The 19899-nt window shown below is 36.0% G+C and overlaps 1 protein-coding gene across 4 annotated transcripts in view; it reads right to left on the bottom strand.

Moving 5' to 3' along the window:
* The window catches only part of svild (supervillin d), a 135404-nt gene that overhangs the window by 86195 nt on the left and 29310 nt on the right, over positions 1-19899 (bottom strand). For 2 of the 4 annotated variants that reach the window (XM_087276008.1, XM_087276009.1), the window contains exon 2: positions 16306-16819. The exons of the other annotated variants lie outside the window; for them this stretch is intronic. In XM_087276008.1, the coding sequence (XP_087132134.1) occupies positions 16306-16667 (362 nt within the window). In that variant the 5' untranslated portion in view covers positions 16668-16819. The remainder of the gene's footprint in view (positions 1-16305; positions 16820-19899) is intronic. 4 annotated transcript variants of the gene reach the window in all.

Raw genomic sequence — 19899 nt, 5'->3', positions numbered from 1 at the left:
CACCCAATGATGCCTACTTTAGCAGAACCTGCATAGGCTGTGAATAACAGGTAATGAAGTTGTAAGTAGCGTTCAGTTTGTTGCACAGAGCGATCGTTGGAGGGCCGGGCCGTGCGGGAGGTTTGATGTGCATGTATGTGTTTTTTCTCACAGTGACAGCAGCCATGAGCCTCACTCGGAAGTGAAAGTGAAACCTGTGCGCACATCAATGATCATATCGCATTTTACAGTTATGATTATGACAAGCATTTGATATGTTTTTCTTTCATAGCAAACATATAGTGTTGTGCATGAAAATAAATGCTTACTGTGTCAGTATAACAACCTGCCTATAATGTTGAAAATAATACAAGAAGGAATCTGATAATGACAAAATTATAATTTTACCAGTGAAAGCAAATGGTCTAATAAATGTTGTCAATGACAAATGACAAGCATGTCTTAAAAATAATAAATCAACTTTAAAATTATGAATAGTTATTTTCTGATGTCATAATTTTACTGTGAATTAACATTAGGACATACTGTATTGTAAGTCTGTTCAAGTCCACCATAATAACTATACAAAATTTTGCATTTTAAGCAATCTTACCTCACTGACAGATCATTCAGGGTGTCTTGGAGGGGTGAGGTGTCCAACCTACAGCATCTAAACACTGGGGTACCTCAAGGCTCTGTTCTTGGGCCACTTCTCTTCTCCATCTACACATCATCTCTAGGACCAGTCATCCAGAGACATGGATTCTCCTACCACTGCTATGCTGATGATACCCAGCTATACCTCTCTTTTCATCCTGATGATCCCTCGGTTCCAGCTCGCATTTCAGCCTGCCTGTTGGATATTTCACACTGGATGAAAGATCATCATCTTCAGCTGAACCTCGCAAAAACGGAAATGTTTGTAGTTTCTGCCAACTCGACTCTACACCATAACTTTTCAATCCAGATGGACGGGGCAACCATTACTGCATCCAAAATGGTGAAAAGCCTTGGAGTAACGATTGATGACCAACTAAACTTCTCTGACCACATCTCTAGAACTGCTCGATCGTGCAGATTCACACTCTATAACATCAGAAAGATCCGATCCTTCTTATCTGAACATGCAGCTCAACTCCTTGTTCAAGCTCTTGTTCTCTCCAAACTGGATTACTGTAACTCTCTACTAGCTGGGCTTCCAGCTAACTCTATCAAGCCTCTTCAACTGCTCCAGAATGCAGCAGCACGAGTGGTCTTCAATGAACCTAAACGAGCACATGTCACTCCGCTGCTACTCCGTTTGCACTGGCTGCCAGTTGCTGCTCGCATCAAATTCAAAGCTCTGATGTTTGCCTACAAAGTGACTTCTGGCCTTGCTCCTCCTTATCTGCTCTCGCTTCTGCAGATCTATGTGCCCTCCAGAAACTTGCGTTCTGTGAATGAACGTCGCCTCGTGGTTCCATCTTAAAGGGGGAAGAAATCACTTTCGCGAACGCTCAAGCTCAATCTGCCCAGTTGGTGGAATGAACTCCCTAACTGCATCAGAACAGCAGAGTCACTTGCTACTTTCAAGAAACGACTAAAAACTCAACTATTTAGTCTCCACTACACTTCCTAATCTGTAATTGCCTCTCTGAATATCACACTAACTGTACAAAAAATTTAAAAATAAAAAAATAAAAATACTAATACTACTAATACTTCCCTTCTTAGACTTTACAGACCTGAAACTTGCTTATAGCACTTATTCATTGTTGCTCTTGGTTGTGTAAATTGCTTCCTTGTCCTCATTTGTAAGTCGCTTTGGATAAAAGCGTCTGCTAAATGACTAAATGTAAATGTAAATGTAAACAGTAGACCCACACATAAATAAAATAAATAACCTTTATTTTACACTGATCAACAAAAAAAAAAATGTGATTCACATTTTTGCCAGAATTGTGCAGCCCTAATAAACATACCATATTTATTTACTGTAATAGCTCATCTAGTACTAGTACCAGTGCCTAGAGGATTCTTATAATTAAATGTATAAAATATAGGCCGCTATAAACTGATTAATTGCTCAATGGCCCATTGGCCTCAGGGCCAGCATGAGATTTGCTTGGGACAGCAGACATGATTGTCAGTGGCTCCATTGAGCCAGTGCTTGCTTGTTGTCACTAAAGTTTATAATATGCCCATGACCGTTTATTAGTTTGATCTTATAATCAAAAAGCAGCATGACAGACAAAAATAAAGAGTTAAAAAAGCTAGTAAAAGAAATTAGATGAAAACATAGCGAGAACAAGAATGAGAAGATGATCCCACATGTGGGCTGTCATTATTCAAAAAGCTTGTTTCGCACATAACTGATACGGTCCAGGTGTGCATATCTATATTCTTTGTTTGTTGTCCTCTCGCAAAAGCAGTTTACCATTCCTGGAAGTGTAACAGGTGTGCAAGGTTCTCTTATGTAACGTCCTGCTTCTATCAAGAGCTTGATATAAAAGCCTACATTTTCTATGACACAAAAAGGCTGCATATTCTTAAATTAAAGAAATAAATATGTATACATAACTGGGTTTAGTCTACACTGTATATTTTTATCATTCATAAATTTTAAATATCCTGTTTTTAAATTTTAAACAAAAAAGTTACGATTTGTTCAAGAATTGCACATGCCTAAGAAACTATTAAATAAGAAATTTGTAAATATACAATATGTATGAAATGTGGTGTCATTAATATGAACGTTTGAAGCATTACATTTCTTTAACAAAACAAAATGTTTATGTTTGACACACACTAAAGAACTTCGTTTCTAGTGTCCACATGTATAAGTATTTTAGGTAGTATTAAGTCAAGTAATTAAATTACACAGCCTTAGGAATGTCCCGAGCCAAATTCAAACATTTGTACTGGGGCCATTAGGACTATCAGCTAAAGAATGCTGATGAGAGCTGATGCAGATTGTGCTGATAGAACACAAAGGTGCAGTTTGAGGAATGCACATTTTATGACAAGAATGAGAGTGTAAACTGGGGTCACCAAACTTGTTCCTGGAAGGCCGATGTCCTGCAGAGTGTACAGTAGTTCCAACAAACACAACTAAACAAGCTAATCATGCTCTTAATCAGGCATGTGATCAGAGGACAAAAAAAGAAAAAGACAAACACTATATGCATGTGTGTTTGTGTGTTTTTAAATAATGAATAATAGTTCTAAAAATAATAATAAATAATATTAATTATGGCGACGCAACGGTGTAATGGGTAGCACGTTCGCCTCACAGCATGAAGGTAACTGGTTCTAGCCTCAGCTGGGTCAGTTGGCATTTCTGTGTGGAGTTTGCATGTTCTCCCCATGTTTACGTTTGTCCCCGGGTTTCCTCCGGGCGCTCTGGTTTACCCCACAGTTCAAAGACATGTGGTACCAGTGAATTGGGTATGCTAAAATTGACCGTAGTGTATGTGTGTGAATGAGTGTGTGTTGATACATCCCAGTGATGGGTTGTGGCTGGAAAGGCATTCGCTGTATAAAACATATGCCGTATAAGTTGGTGGTTCATTCCGCTGTGGCTACCCCAGATTAATAAAAGGACTAAGCCAAAAAGAAAATAAATGAATGAATATTATTTATATAAACATTTGAAATTGACCACACAATTTAAGTTTGTTTCAGTTTTTGTTTTCTCAGTTTAAATGTTCAGCAGTTTAATAGATACAGAAGTAATATTTAATAGGTTTATACTTTGTACTTTTCCCTCAATGTCGGTACAGATCCACACACAGTTGCTAGATGGCGCCACTAACCTGGTTAGTTCTCTTGTGTACACAGAATTTTTTTTTTTTTTTCAGTAATTTAGTAGACTGTTTATTCCAACCTTGTCAATAAACCTTTAAAATGCCTTAAACTATGAAGTCCTATTGAGTTGAGTAGGCTATATATTTTAACATTCCACCATAAAAAAAATTATAGATACTAAAAAGAGTTTATCACTTTCCCTTTCATTCGTCTAAACTTTTAAACCTTAAAGGGCACCTATGTTGAAAGTCCCCTTTGTAAGCCATTTGGACAGAACTGTGTGTAGGTATATTGTGCCCACAGTCATTGGAGTAATAGAAACACAATATCTTTTCTTTAAATTTCCTGATGTTAAAATAGAAATCAAATGCCTGCAATATTAAGGCCCATCGCAACGTGACGTAGAAGTGTGATTTCCCCGCCCACCAAATTAATTGACAGTCGTGTATTAATATGACATCATAGTAATGCATATAATCATATCCACAAGATAGGACTTGCAAAGCAACTGGGTTTAAAAGATCTGTTTAGATCTCTGTGATCAGCTGTACCTCAAGAATGAGTTTTACAAGTTAAAGACATTTTTAATGCATGTGCATGTTTGTAATAAAGAGAAAAACAGTAAAACCCCTATTTAATTTATCAACACAGCACATATTGTCATTACAATTACAAAAGATGATGCTTCAATTTCAGTTTGTGGACTTAAATCAGGTTTATTTTGTACATTAACATAACAGATATCTATACAGCACTGGATATTAATGTGTATCCTGTCACAGTTCATGGTTTCCGCTACATTTATTCTGCCATGGTTGGGTGCCACACCAAAATTCATCCCGCCACGGCTACATTACAGCTTCTTATTAATTCAAAACATTCATTCATTGTTGTTGTTGTTTTTAAAAGCGGGTTATAAGCGCACCAAGACCCATTAAAAGGTAAGTGAATTATAACAGTGCGAACTTTTCTGTTACCGTAGTAGTAATGTGTGCTGTTTGTTAAACACTTAAAGGTAATGTACTGACTGACTGACAGGTGCGCGATGCGTGAGGTCAGCAAACAGGATGTAGCTTTCAGTTGAGATGAAAGGTATGGTAGCTTTCAGTTTCCATTATTAAACTTCATTTATGGATAAAGGTCTTCGATTCTGCATACAAAGACTTTAACGTTATCTTGCTGGAGTTTATTGCCGTTTCATTTTACTCCAGGGCGCATTAATACCGATCTGTTGGTCTATTGGAGACATTCATAAATATTCCTAGCAAATCTAATAAATGCTGGAGACATACGCACTACATAAACGTACTAAATCACACTTCAGCAGTGTTTAATGAGAGCCTACAACATGATCTGAGCTTGAGCAGCAGGTTTGAGGGCGTGCAAGAGATTTTGTGCACGAGCAGAGGAAATTGACGCGCTAGCAAAGATTGGCATGCTCGTATTAAAGTTTCATAAATGTGATCATGACGTGTAATACTGCGCTCACCACATTTCCCCATATGTCCCTGAAACAGCACCATAGGTAGTTGGTAGATTTGTGTAAAAGACCTGCCGCCACAGCTGGAAAAAACCCTAAAGCAAACATTGCAGTTGCCATGCAAAAACAGTGCAAACGTGTGTGTGTTTTTCTGTGTGTGTGCACGCAAACTTTGTAACATTGACATTATGTGTGACTCATCGTTGCATAAAGGCTTGAAATAACTCTACAACAAATGCATCAAATAACTGCTGGGAAAGTTATTACTGTAGTAAGGTAGCTCTTCTTCATTCTTGTCTGTCACTATGCTGTTTATATAAGCGGTAAGTAGAGATGGGTACCGAAACTCAGTACTTTATCAGTGACTATCGGTGCTAAATAAGAAAAGACAGACGTATCGATAAGCTCTGACATTAACGGTTCTGCTATTGATACTGGAGATTTATTGCCTTTTAAACATTAAATACAGTTGCATAATTTAATTGACCAACCTTTTCCAATTTGCCATATTTGATATTTGTCTGCACAGTTGCCAACCTCACAAGAGAAATGCTTGTGTTTCTGGTAAGCATATAAAGTACAAAAGCCTTCACACTTCTCGGCTGTGCGCACGTACTCAGCGGAGGCTCACGCTAAGCACACACAGATAGCTCACAACACACACATTGTAAGCTTGCGGAGTGAACCAAACAAGTTGTATTTCCCGGGTGGACAGCGACAATGCCCGTTGCAACAAGCGCAACAAGTTGTTTTCTTGTATAAGCAAGCAATCTGGCTAAGTAAAAGTATCTTTCAAAAGTGCATTAACTGCAGAAAGACAAATGAAAAGTTTTTGAATGCTTAGCTACTATCAGTAACGTTACATCATCCACATCATTATGTTAGCAGTCAATCACCTAAATTAGTATAATATTAATAGTTGAAGGAACACACATTCGGTTACAATATAAATGGTATGTTTTTCTGCAGTAGCCTAAATAAATCTTAAACATTAAAAATGCTTTCACATCAGCTGTATTTACAAAAAAGCCTATGAATAGCCTAATAATAACATGCTTATCAAAAAAATTTTTTTTTAAAAATTGCTTATTTTTACATTGCAAGATGCTCCAAAACTGTATTAAAAATACAGTTAACTCCCAAAACACTGTTAACTCATTTATGTGAATGCGTTAATGAAAAATCATAAACATTACCTCATTTAACTGCATTTTGCAACTCAAAGAGGGTATTTTTAACTGCAGGGAGCACAATAAACCATCTAATGACTTCTGCCAGGTTAGGCAAACATGTTGATTTTTTTCCAGAAGAATGTTTTTTTTCCTTCAAACCATTGTACATTCTTTTACAGGAAAAAAATAATTTATTTGTTCTACAATTATTGGTTTTGTTTTATTTTACATTAAAAACATAATAATAAAACAAAGTTTTATTAACTGTGTTCAATTAGTTAATTTTTTTCATAAACAAAAACTAAAAAAAGTACAGATAAGAGAACCGTTAAAGTACTGAACCAAAAAGTGGTATCGATAAAAGTAGTAATACCGTTAAAAACTTAACAATACCCATAGCGTTGAGAAAGCTACCCACATCAGAGCAATACAGAGAGATCTCTATGGGTATACACACAAGTGGGTATGATGGGCAGGAAGAACCAGCTAATTTGCATTAAAGGAACAGGCAATGAAAACAGCTACGGTAACCTTACAGCTTATATTTCTCACATTCAAAAATAAGTATAATAAATAATTTTGAGCTGAAAATTTACAGACACATTGTGGAGACACAAAAGACGTACCCTTAATCTTGATAAAGGGGTAAACTAGGTGCACTTTAAATCTAAACCCACAAAACTTTCAGGTATTAAATTGCAGGTGCTAGGCTGTAGCACTGAATAAATGAAGACATCAGAACAGATGACTTGCGGAGGATAATAATAAATGTACATCTTGTGGCTTTATTTATAATGTACAAAATCGTTACATGCAAATGTGGAAGCAGAAAAAGTGCAGAGCTGCACACCCATTCAAAGCGATTTCATAGACCATATCGTCAACGGCTTCCTCATAGCCTAGGTAGGTCAACAATTACATCCCTGAATGACGTCCAGAATTCTTCTTGAGCACAATGGTGACCAATGAGGCATAAACCATCAGGCTGTCTGCTTTGATGACGATGAACCTCACTGAGACACAATCATCTGAAAAGGTCTTGCTTCTTAATGGTAAAAGTAAATTAAGACCAATGGACGCTTTTCACATAGCACATTTTTTTTCAGCAGCAGAAGTCATCATAGTAAACTTAAGAGTGCAGTGAAAGGGAAAGTGGGAAAAAATACATATATTTGTTTTTTGTTTTTGGACCTATTTGCTCAAGACTCTCAGAGAAAGGGGGGGGGGTAGAGTGTGAGACTAATGATGGCAGCCAGAAGAGAGAAAAAAAAATCAAATGTACCATCACGTTCACAGATGCTGCATTAGAAACACCTCACATAGGTCATACTGAACCGTACTGAAACACTGACCCTAAAACCAAAAAAATAACAATCTGCAATGTTCCAACCCTAGTACTGTAGAAAAAGTGTTCTTGAATTGTGTATACAAAATGTAGAATTTGCAGTAAAAGATGCACTGCAAAATAATGTCAAAGAGCTCATCCATGATGTTGTTTGAGTGCCACATTGCATCCATGTATGTCAGAGCACATTTATTAGCGTATTAATAAATTAAGTTATTACAGTACACTTCTTAAATCTATAAGGATATTAAGAATATTAATACTTTCAGGTTTGTAAGTTCATTACTCATAAGTTCATATTTACAAACAATTAGGATGAAGGTCAACGTATGAGAAACATACTAGCTTCAAGTTGATCAAAATTATGCTACTTCAAATGGACCCCTTTTAGGCAGCTTTTTTGTTCCTTTTTGGAACGTAACAGTATATGATCACCACGAATTGCTAACATCTTTGTGTTCTATGGGGAGACACAGAATACAGCATTGAACCAACATGAAATTAGTATTATAATTTATTAACAATGATAAAAAAAAAAAAAAACATTTTTAGTGGAACTACTGAAAATAAAACCCTGACTCTCCTCACAGAAGACTGGCCAAAGCCAATTCCTGTAATTGCTAGAACTATCCCTTGCCACAGGAATGTTATAAACATCCTTCCAAACAACGTTTGGGACTGGGGCCTTGAACCTGACCACGTGTCAGGTTTCTGAGATAGGGCAAAGGACAGGGATGCTCTCATTCTGGCCAACAGAAATAAAATGAAAGAAATACAAGAGGAAAATGGAATAGGAAGTTTGTGAAGGTCATTCAATAATACTGTAAAATAAAACATAGTAAACGAAAACATTGGACTTCAGAGGACATAGTAGGTGGGGGCTTGAAACATCCATCTATCCACCTTTCTATAAACATACATACACACACCATATGGACCAGCTTTCTAAAGCCTGCCAGTATGGATAAACGTTAAGAGCAGGTCTGTTTATAGTCAGTTTTCGGTCTTTCTCTTGCATGGGTCTCGAACACAATCCCTGAAGGGCCGCAACTCTGTACCGTTTTGCTGAACTCTAATCAAGCACAGCTGATCCAACTAATCAAGGTGTTCAAGACTACAAGAGACCATTAACCAGGTGTGAGTTGAAGGTGGTTGGAGCTAAACTACAGTATGCAGAGCTACAATTGGAAACCATTGCTCTCTTGCCTCTGATAATTCAATTTTCAGTAGTAGGGCAGCTTGATTATGGAAAAATCATATTCACTATTATTTTGGTCATAACTGTAATTCCGATTATTTACAACTATTATCATTAACCAAAAAGTTTGAGATATACAGCGTATTTGACCCTCTAGATAAGGTTCATGGTACACCTATATATTTCAAAGGTACTGAAGCAGAATTAAGAATTAACAGACTTAGCAAAAATGTTTCACAATTATGGAAAAAAAAATGCAATAGAATAAAAATAAACCAATGAAACAAACTCTGCTTTAAACATCTTCACTGTAAGAATTAAACTTGACTTGTTTTTTTAAGCTACAAACATCGTTCAGTCAAGAGCAGTGAGTGATTTTGTGCATGTTTTTTTTTTGTTTGACTAAAAATTATTAAAACAGTCATCAGCAGGAATATATTGTAACGTCGCTTTAAAGGCTTCCAAGAAGTGCTTCAAAATTACATTTTTTTCGATGTTTGATCAAACCAACCAAACACGAAGAGAGGGTGGGACATAGTGTGGCTCCTCCCCCTTATTAAAAACAGCCAATAGTGTTTTGTTTTATCATTGCTATGCCAGTGAAAGTGGTTAAGCTCTAGTGCATCAAATGAAAAGCAAACGTAAAGCGTTTTGAAAGGAGGGAGGCACTATATATTCTATACTATATTCCCTAAAGACAATATATAAAGCTATTTCAAGAGTATCGTAAAACGCGACAGACTCTGCTATTTAGGTCATGGTTGCTTATGCTAAAAAAATTTAAAAAGACAAAGGAATAAGAATTTTTAATAAACAAACAAAAAACTCACTTTAAGATCACCTACAACTGCACTGAGCAAGTCACAGCAGCGTCAGTCATGTTTTTGGGTGAAGAACATTTCTGTTGTTCCATTGTTTTTGCAAGTGTTGTGAGAAAATGCAGCACGTTTTCGTAAGTTGTTTGCATTTTCATTAATTTGTTTGCGTTGTGTAAAAATGCAGCACGTTTTTTTTTATGTATGTAAGGATTTACACCAAGTGTGCTGTCAAATGTATGAAGGTCTTTTCTTAATTTGCTGGGGTTTTTTTATAATTGCATGCGTTTTTTTTAATTGCAGCACGTTAAGCTCTCTCGGCCACTGTATGTCCGGGAAAAGAAGTTCTTTTCATTCAGTGTGCTGTATCAAATTACATTTAAACAACTCTTTTTAAATCAGTCCTTACTTCATTCGCACCCAGTAGCTCAGATATTGTCACAGGAGCATGAATGAAATCTTGCTGAATGAAAGCAAAACTGATGAAAAATTGAAAATGAAATATCAAAAATTACATACATTTTTTTTTAAGTTCAATTAGTGGAAAGGACATTTTTCAGTGCTTGCATGTCCTTTACAGCATAGAATTCATTAAAATAGAGGTCAAATAACATTCATTACTAGTTGATTTATAAAAGTCCCTAGTTTTGCACAACATGTTTTTTTCAGTTAAATAAAACTATTTTCTATTCATATTTCATCATTGAAGGTTTCTTAAAATACTGTAAAAATCTTGTCTTGTCTCATTCTCGTGAACACAATTTAGTGTCACATCTCGTCTCATGGAGTACATATCTCGTCACACCTCTTTTATCTTGATCAAAGAATCAAAATTGTAATTGAAACTGGATTTTGATAAATTTCACAGCCCTATATAGTAGAATAAATGATAATACAAGTAAAGTATTTTACAAGTTTACAGGCCAAGTCGGGGTACACCATGATCTGAATCCTTTCTGCAACTCAGAAATTAATGGAGTTGCTTGCTGTTTTCCTTGATAAAGCTGATTTTAGTAACTACATATCCAGTAAACTTTACACTAGCTCAGTGGACAAGAAGCATTCCTTATCTTCTATTATAGCTTTTACATGTTTGCTCAAATGGCTGTGGCAAGCTATAAACTTACCCATGACGCCCCATTTACACGGGGCTTCAGCGTCAATGAAGTTGGGGCTAACGCGATTTTCATAGCAGCGTCAGCCAATGAAATTCAGTCAGCAATAGGCCACTGTCTAGCTGGTGTATTTGCATACAGCGATCTGAATGGCTGACGCTTCGGTCAGCGCTTGAAAAGTTGAGCTAGTCCCAACTTCTGCAGCGAGTAGCGCCTCCGAGGCGGCGCCAACGGATGTACAATGCAGTTCGGCAACGCCTGATGTCACCCATTCAAAGTGAACGAGAAGCATTGACGCTGATGGCCCGTGTGAATGGGGCATGAGACTGTAGGACTAATCTTACCTTTCACATGCAGCTGTAGAGATGATAGAGATTTTTTTTCTAAAATGTTCAAGGAAACTAGTTTCAAAACAGGCTTCAAAACAAGGAAAGAGACTGGCTTCAATGAATATTGTGGGGGACGTGGGAGATTGTGAGGAACGCTGATATTGTGTCTCCTGAATTCATTGCCTCAGGCTCCTGATAACACTTTCCCCATGCCTTGGTAGTAATGGATGTAGAAACGCATTAAATTTGGAAAAATATATATAAATAAAAAATAAGTAAAGCCTAATTTTGGATTAAGATCAATAAATAAATTAAGTTAGTCTTTTGACTGGTATCGTTGAGTATTTTAAAAAGGCTTCCATGGTACAAAATATTATGGGTATTAAGTGTAAAAGCTGTAGAGGAGCTAAAAAAATAAATAAATAAATAAAAGTAAATAAATAAAAAACACATCTATGGAAAAGTCAAAGTCAGAAAAAATCTCTTTCTCTCTTTCCTCTTGTTGTGAAACAAAGCAGCTATGACTACAACCAGTCATTAAGCAGCACAATATAGCAATCAGAAATATCAACTGTTGAATAACAAACAAAGAGTTAAATTAGGCTCGGTTTCCACAGACCCAACACAGAATGATGCTGTCGTCAGATCAAATAACAGTCAACACATCTGCTGCAGCTGCACACAATCGCATTGACCTCAAACATACTTGTATAGATAAAGACTACCATAGCAGCTTCATCATTATCTCAAACTTTTCCCATGTCATTGGTATTTAAAGTCATGTCCAAGTTTACTTTCACTATAACACATACCCTACATGACCCAGATAAGCCAGTGACCTTTACAAAACAGACAATTAAAGACTAAATAGTAACATGCCAGGACAGGATGAGCTGGTTTGGCGTGTAAAGGCTCAGACTGAGAATGAACAGAATGTAAACACCCCACTCTAATTTTAATGTGGATTAAATCCTTAAAAAAAGAAAAAAAAAAAAAAAAGTCATGGTTAGTTCTTACACGTCCTTTCTAGGAAATCAAGTGATCATATCAAAGAACTTCAATCAAAATCATTTATAAATCTGCCTTTGTAATATTTTTATTTATATTAATTTTGTTAATTGAAAAAAGTACAATTATTACAATTGTCAGGCCTGCAGCAGCACATCAGACTAAAGTTCACAAACCTTATCAAGAGGTAGATGACTTCAACAATAAAACTAAAATTAAGGACAAAATTGATTCTGATACAAAAATGCTGCTGCTCCGTACCAGTGTGGATGGGCAAAAATGGAGACATCTAAAAATGGAGGCGTGACTGCAGACATCTGATTGGGGCTTTATCTTTATATTAATAGTTCAGTCTTCCATCCTTTCCTTGTAAGTTTAGACTTCGCAAGTTTGATATGGAAAACAAACTCCAGAAGACACAGTCAATCTTCAAATGGGCTTTATAATGTCATTCGCATCATCCTGGCTACGTTGTTTCACTATCTTAACAATAAAATAAATGCATGATATAAAAGAAAACTGCTTGTTATTATTTTTATATTAACCATATTGACTATAATATGAAAATAAGGGATATGGCACCCACCAAATACTTTTCATTTAATTACATTAAATAACAGAGGTGGCACTTTAAAAATACACACATCTAACATTATAATTAAAGCATTAGAATGCTTTCCTAACTTTTTATGCTGATTTAGGACAAAATTAGTTTTTTCCACCAAGATCGATATCTTTAGATGTTGTTATTATTATTATTATTATTATTATTATTATTATTATTATTATATGGGTAAATGTCTGTTCAAACACGCACCCAAAACCCAGACTTGCACTCATCTTCAAATGGTGTGAACAGAATCCATTTGGGAAACAGCATCTATTTATCACTATGGAGCGTGTCAGCTAACAGTAACACACTGCTTAATGACTGTTTTCAGGATTGCATAGAAGGGGTGACGGCACCTGTAATGATAAGGAATTGTGGCGTTTCTACATTTAAGTCAAAGTGTTTCCATGTCTAACTAAAACGAAAGCACAAAACAGACTCGCATTCAAGAGTAAGGGGTGGTTCGGCAGTATGTGTTGCGTATATTATTGCCACCCTTCTTAGAAAGATTGAAATTACATGGAAAAATATGGGAAAATACCCTTTAAGACAGTGGTTCCCAACCTGGGGTCCGCGCCCCCCTAAGGGGGGCGCCAGAGTTCACAAGGGGGGCGCGGGAGAGGATAAGTGTTGAGGTAGAAAAAGGCATAAAAATGCTCCACTATTATATAGGGCTGTACAATTAATCCAAAATGCGATTTCGATTTCAAACAATTATAAAAAAGCATTAATCAAGATAAACGATTATATGCATCATATACCGCCCCCTTTCCAGTTGTACACGTGTTGCGAAAGACCGCGTGCCTATGTGTTTGTGTGCTACACGCACACGCAGTCAGAAGCATGCGGCTGGTCAGCATTCGCACACTGAGACGAGCAGAGGAGCGCAGACATCTAAAGTCATCTTAACGTGAGCGCTTTAATGGTCAAATAGGTGTCAAAACGCGGTGTTTAGTGATTATTTATATTAACCCTCATTTGTGTAATAAACAAACGAGTTGAGGTTTAAAAGACGTGAAAGAGAAACTATTAAAGAGACAGCGCAAAATATTCCTGCTGCCGCCTGTTTTTATGATTAATCAAACAAGGAGAAAATGTTTCTCTGCTCTTGACTTAAGGATTTTTGTAGCTAATGTGTTTTTCTTACAGTGGAGATGCTTAAAGCACAGTTTGTTTTATATTTTTATTCTATTGTATTTATTTCTCTTTCCTTTGCAGGGTGGAAAATAACTGTGTGTATACACTTGAAGTCAGAATTATTAGCCCTTCTGAATATTAGCAACCCTTTTCCTGCCCAATTTCTGTTGAATGGAAAGAAGTTTTTTTTTACTTATTTCTGAACATAATAGTTTTGATATCTCATGTCTAATTACAGATTTCTTTTATCTTTGCTATGATGACAGTACATAATATTTTACTAGATATTTTTTCAAAATACAACCATTCAAATTAAAGTGCAATTCAAAGCCTTATTAGGGTAATTAGGCAAGTCATTGTATAACAGTAGTTTCTTCTGCAGACAATCAAAAATATATATTGCTTAAGGGGGCTAATAATATTGACCTTAAAATAGGTTTCAAAATATTTAAACCTGCTTTTATTCTAGCTAAAATAAAACAAATAAGCCTAGAAGAAAAAAAAATATTAGAGAAAATACTGTTAAATTCCTTGTTCTGTTAAACACAATTTGGGAAATATTTATAAAAAAAAAATTCTCAGCAGCGCTAATAATTTTGACTTTAACTGATAATCGTTTTGAATAATTGTGATTACAATTATGACCAAAGTAATTGTGATTATGATTTTTCCCAAAATCAGCCCTACTATTATATATGTATTTTTAAGTACCAAAAAAAAAAAAAAAATCAACACACATGCTTAAAATTCCAACATAATAGTAAAAATAATTAAAATAAATAACTTTCAATTATTTGTTACATTTTGCTCACTTGCGCAATGTGCTTGTCCAACTTCTCGTAAAGGCAAAATCAAAACAAGAATGGCAGAGAAACGTCAATGCAATGATTCTTCAGAGGCGAAGAAAAGCCAAGAAAAGATAAGACAAAGCCTATCTAAATACACATAAACACACACATACAGTAAATATATATATATATATATATGGCACATATGTGTGTGCGTGCGTGTGTATTTATATGGTGGGGGGGCTCCAATGTTTGTATTTGTTCATGGGGGGGGCCCCAGAGAAAAAGGTTGGGAACCACTGCTTTAAGAGATGATAGCGGGATAGGAAAAACCAGAAAAAACAGAAGGGTTGCCATTAAGGGTAGGGTATGTATTAACAACTTAACAGACACTAAAAATGTTAAGGTATCGTGTAGCTAAATATTTATACGACCTTTTTTAGTACTGTATGCATATTTAAGCATGCCCTGTCTCTTCTGCTAAATATCAGTTTTAATAATCAATAATGGGGCGAGGCAGTGGCGTAGTAGGTAGTGCTGTCGCCTCACAGCAAAAAGGTCGCTGGTTCAAACCTCGGCTCAGTTGGCATTTCTGTGTGGAGTTTGCATGTTCTCCCTGCCTTCGCGTGGGTTTTCTCCGGGTGCTCCGGTTTCCCCCACAGTCCAAAGACATGTGGTACAGGTGAATTGGGTAGGTTAAATTGTCCGTAGTGTGTGAGTGTGTGTGAATGTGTGTGTGGATGTTTCCCAGAGATGGGTTGCAGCTGGAAAGGCATCCGCTGCGTAAAAACTTGCTGGATAAGTTGGCGGTTCATTCTGCTGTGGCGGCCCCGGATTAATAAAGGGACTAAGCCGACAAGAAAATGAATGAATGAATAATCAATAATGGCCATTATAAAAGTATACAATAAGTTTATAGCCTAGGCTACAATAAAGGCAAGCAATCAGTCAAATGTGCAGAGTCAGTGTATGTGGCTAAATAAATTACTGTATAATCTTTTTGCTCAGCCAAAACGTGTTACCTAAGAACAAGTAATAGATTTGAAATACTAATGAGTCATCAGACAGAGTAAATATTAATTAAATATCATGTTTAACAAATATAGCAAGAAATCCAGAAGAAGATCCTTAGTGACCTGTCAGACGTGTGCGACTCTCATCTGGGAAGGTGTGCTCAAAGCATGATAATACATGATACATGTTAATAAATTTTTTTACATTTTTTTTATTTTATTTTATTTTAAAATGCTGGTTTTGCAAGTCTGCTTATACTGTTTGGAAGCTCTGCACATTTAAAATCTCCATGTAAATTCCCAGAAATGAGATACACTCCACACTAACTGAACTTCTGTAAGTTCAAACCAAAACAAAAAGCTCAAATGTCAAAACAGCAGGACGTGTCCTGGCATAGACCTCAATCTCGCTGACTAGGAAGAGTTCTTAACAACTAAATGCTGCCCTCACATTGAACTTACTAAGCAGTGAACATTCTGTACAATTTTGTAAATGGTCAAACAGGATACACCCTCAGATTCTACCTTACCTGTGTTGTTGACGTGACCTTGCTGGTTGGTCTTCATGAGTGATTAAGATGTCATGGGATGACAATGCATTGGTGTTTTCCTTAGAATTGCTCCTCTCTCCTTGCTCGCTCAAAACTCCACTCTCTTTACTGTGGTGACTCAGTCCAGAAGAAACATCCAACATTTTCGTCTCCGAGCTGGGCGCAACATTTGACGTGTCTGTACTTTCCTGATGTCTTTCCCTCTGTGTGTATATAGATGTATTCTCCTCCAAGTTTGCATATCTTTCAGCCAGCATCCGTCTTCTTTCAGCCTTGTAGCGGGCAATACGTTCAGCTTTGGCATCCAGAGATGAGCTTTGCAAAGAGTCCAAGGCATCCATGCTCTCTTACTCCAGTTACAAGTTTGTTTGTTTTTTGTTTTTTTGACTGATTTAACCTACAACACGGAAATCCACTGTTCCAATGAATGACAGTGACAGTGGGCGTTCCTGTTCACTTCCTAGTGGACAATGAGTTTGCGGATAACATTCCACTGTTGAAAGAGATAAACAAAATTAGTCGCCTGTTCCTGAATTTAAAAAAAGCACCTTTGTTTAATCACTGAATGAAACAAAATAGAAAACAGGATATTTGCGAGTGTACATAAAACACTGTCATAATCACTAACACACTACACTCTAACACTGAAAGAAAACACATAGGACTCCAGCCCACATTGCTACGACTCTCATATTACCCTGAACAGCCCCAGAGAATGATAACAAGATAGAATGAGAAAAAGAGAGAGAGATTAGCACCAAAATGCACACAATACTTTCTGTTTCTCCAACTACTGAGTCACAATACTGTCTACTGACTACATACACTGCATTCTAAAAGGAATGTCTGTGCTCATAAACTAGACAGTGCAGCTAAAGTTAACAAAATCAAGAGATCACAAAGTGCACAAATGTTCTTTTAACTCAACAGTCTTTTTAAAAAGAACTGCTCATGATGTAAGACACATACACACAAAACAAACAGAGGCAGAAAAATATGATGGAGAATTTCGAGTGACATTAATAAACAATCCATTCAACATAAGCAAGCAGAGTTGCGCAATTAATCCAAAACCAAACACCCACGCAATCTTATTCAGAAATGACAACAATACAGGTATTACCCCTTGCAAGTATGCACACCGTAGACATTCAGATGAATGTTTGACCTGGCACTGAACCAAAGAGAGTAGAGGTCATGTATAGTTATGGCTTAAAAGTGAGTGCATTGTTGTTTATTCATATTTTGAAAAACTTGAGGTTCAGAAATGTCAAGTTTTTACTTGATCATTGTAAAAATAATCTACAACTCTGTAAATTGAAATGATGCTCACTTGTTTAAATGTTAGACACAATCTACTTAATTCACACTATTCCCTCACTCTGTCTATCTTCAATTATCATTGGCTTTAAACATTAATTTAAAATGCATTTCTGCTGAAAAAAAAAATTTGTGGTGTTTTTTTTTTATTTTGTGTTGTTTATTGTGTACATTAATCTTTTGTAAAGCAACCTTGAACTTGTGGAAAGGAGCAACCAATGTAATAACAACAAATTTGCAAGAAATATCAAATAACAAAATACATGTAATTAACAAACTAATTCAGTACCAATTAATTGTGTAGACATATAAATCACATAAATAAAATACAAATTGTTGAAAATAAAATTATAATGTTTAATTTAAATGTATCATGCAGCCATTTTAAAAATAAAAAAGACATGATAGTTGTGATATAAAGAAATAGGCTATCAGTGTGACTCAAGACTCCAATGTGTCTCCAGTACAGAGGAGCATAAAGCACTTATGTATATCTCTGGTTCAGAATGATGTGACTTCAATGCGTCAATTTATACATAAAGGTTTGTTGGCAGTGTGTGTGTACAACCAACCTATTTTAATTTTAAAAAGGTTTTTTTATCTCCAAATATCAAAAAGCAGTCTCTCAGACAAGCTGTATGGAGAAATAGTAGAGTGTGATGCCACAACTGACCTGCTCTGATATTGTTTGCTAGTCAGCTCCACATTGAATGCGTCTAAGTAAAAAATCTCACAGACACTTTCTATATGGATCCTTCTCAATTTAAATCATAACATCATATTCGTCAAGGTGAAGATATAATAAACTGTGTTCATTTTCTGCGTCAACAAACAGACACTATGCAAAGTTATGATGATATAAAATCCATAACAATACTATAAAGGTACATTATACATATAGGTGTATTTTTGGTACTTTTGTGTACAATTGGCATACCATAAATGACCCTAAGTACAAATAGGTACCTCTTGAAAAGATACTGCCCCAGTGACAGCTCCCATATTTTTATTTCTGAGAGTACCTTCACCCAGACTAACATTTCTAACAGTGTAATAAATTATCTGAAGGGCATTTTGAGGTGAAACTTTATAGACACCAGGCAGTGTTTTCCCTACCATTATATTAGGAGGGGCATCCCACCCTCCCAGCGAGGTCAAGTTAATTATATTTTATATATTAAGCCAGATCCCAACTTCTTTTAATAAACAAGGTAAATAGCTGTAAGTAATATTTTATTTACACAACAGCGTGTTATTTATTTCTCTACTTGGTCATGCGTTTACGAATTTCTGCTCTCTGAATCGCGCAGGATGGAATTGCACACAGCCACTCTCTGCTGTATGAGAATGAGAGAGCGCGATCTGACAGGTCCGAAGACGCATGAGCGCTCCCATATATTATGCATATCCTACAGTAGCTACAACACGATTAATGATGTGTGGGGGTGTGAGCGATCGATGCAGTCATGTCACAACAGCTAAAATATATACAGATGCGAGATGGTGGAGTTGAGCAAAATATTGGAATAGTCTTGCATGTATTTAGGCCATTTTACATATAACAACTGAAAGTTCTGTGTTATTTGGCAAAATTGCAATTTCACTAAAATCTAGCTGGAATTATTAGAATAAAAATAACTTAATTTATTTTTTAACATGAACATTTAATAACATAACTTCTTGTAATACTCTCATTGCTATAAACAGTAGTTTATTAGGCTATTTTCTTTTAGTAAGTAATGGATTTATAGGTGTGCATTTTAACTTCTTATGCATCAAATATGTGCTCCAAACTTTTTCTTGATTGAGACATGTTAAATTCTTTTTTAATCATTTGCGGTGTTACCAAATTGCACTGTTTGTAATTTTAAAATGAATTGCGTTCATTTTAAGTAATGTAAAAGCTGCACAATTTGTGGATAAAAAAAATAAATGTTAATTTTTAGCTTGTACTATTGTTTAGTTTAAATAATTGTTATCGATTATTCAGTTATATTTATATACCCACTCTAAATGCCTGTCCATGCAAGCAAAAAGCATGTGTGTACGTCTATACACACTACTGTGAGAAATGGGGGTGCAGATGTTGTTGATATGAAGAAAGAATTACAATCTGGTGAAGGGAAGTTAGCAGAGCCCTCCTGGATTCGTGCTTTGGGGTGCTGAGGTTAATGAGCCACATCTGGGACTGAAACCTCATGTTTATAGCTAATAGCCTCCACACGAAGCAAGGACAAGAGGGAGAAAGGCAGA

This window comes from Danio rerio, chromosome 12, assembly GCF_052040795.2.
Source record: "Danio rerio strain M-AB ecotype USA chromosome 12, GRCz13ab, whole genome shotgun sequence".
NCBI lineage: Eukaryota > Metazoa > Chordata > Actinopteri > Cypriniformes > Danionidae > Danio > Danio rerio.
Note: the sequence above shows the minus strand (reverse complement) of the source record. Positions and strands in the feature narration are given on the sequence as shown.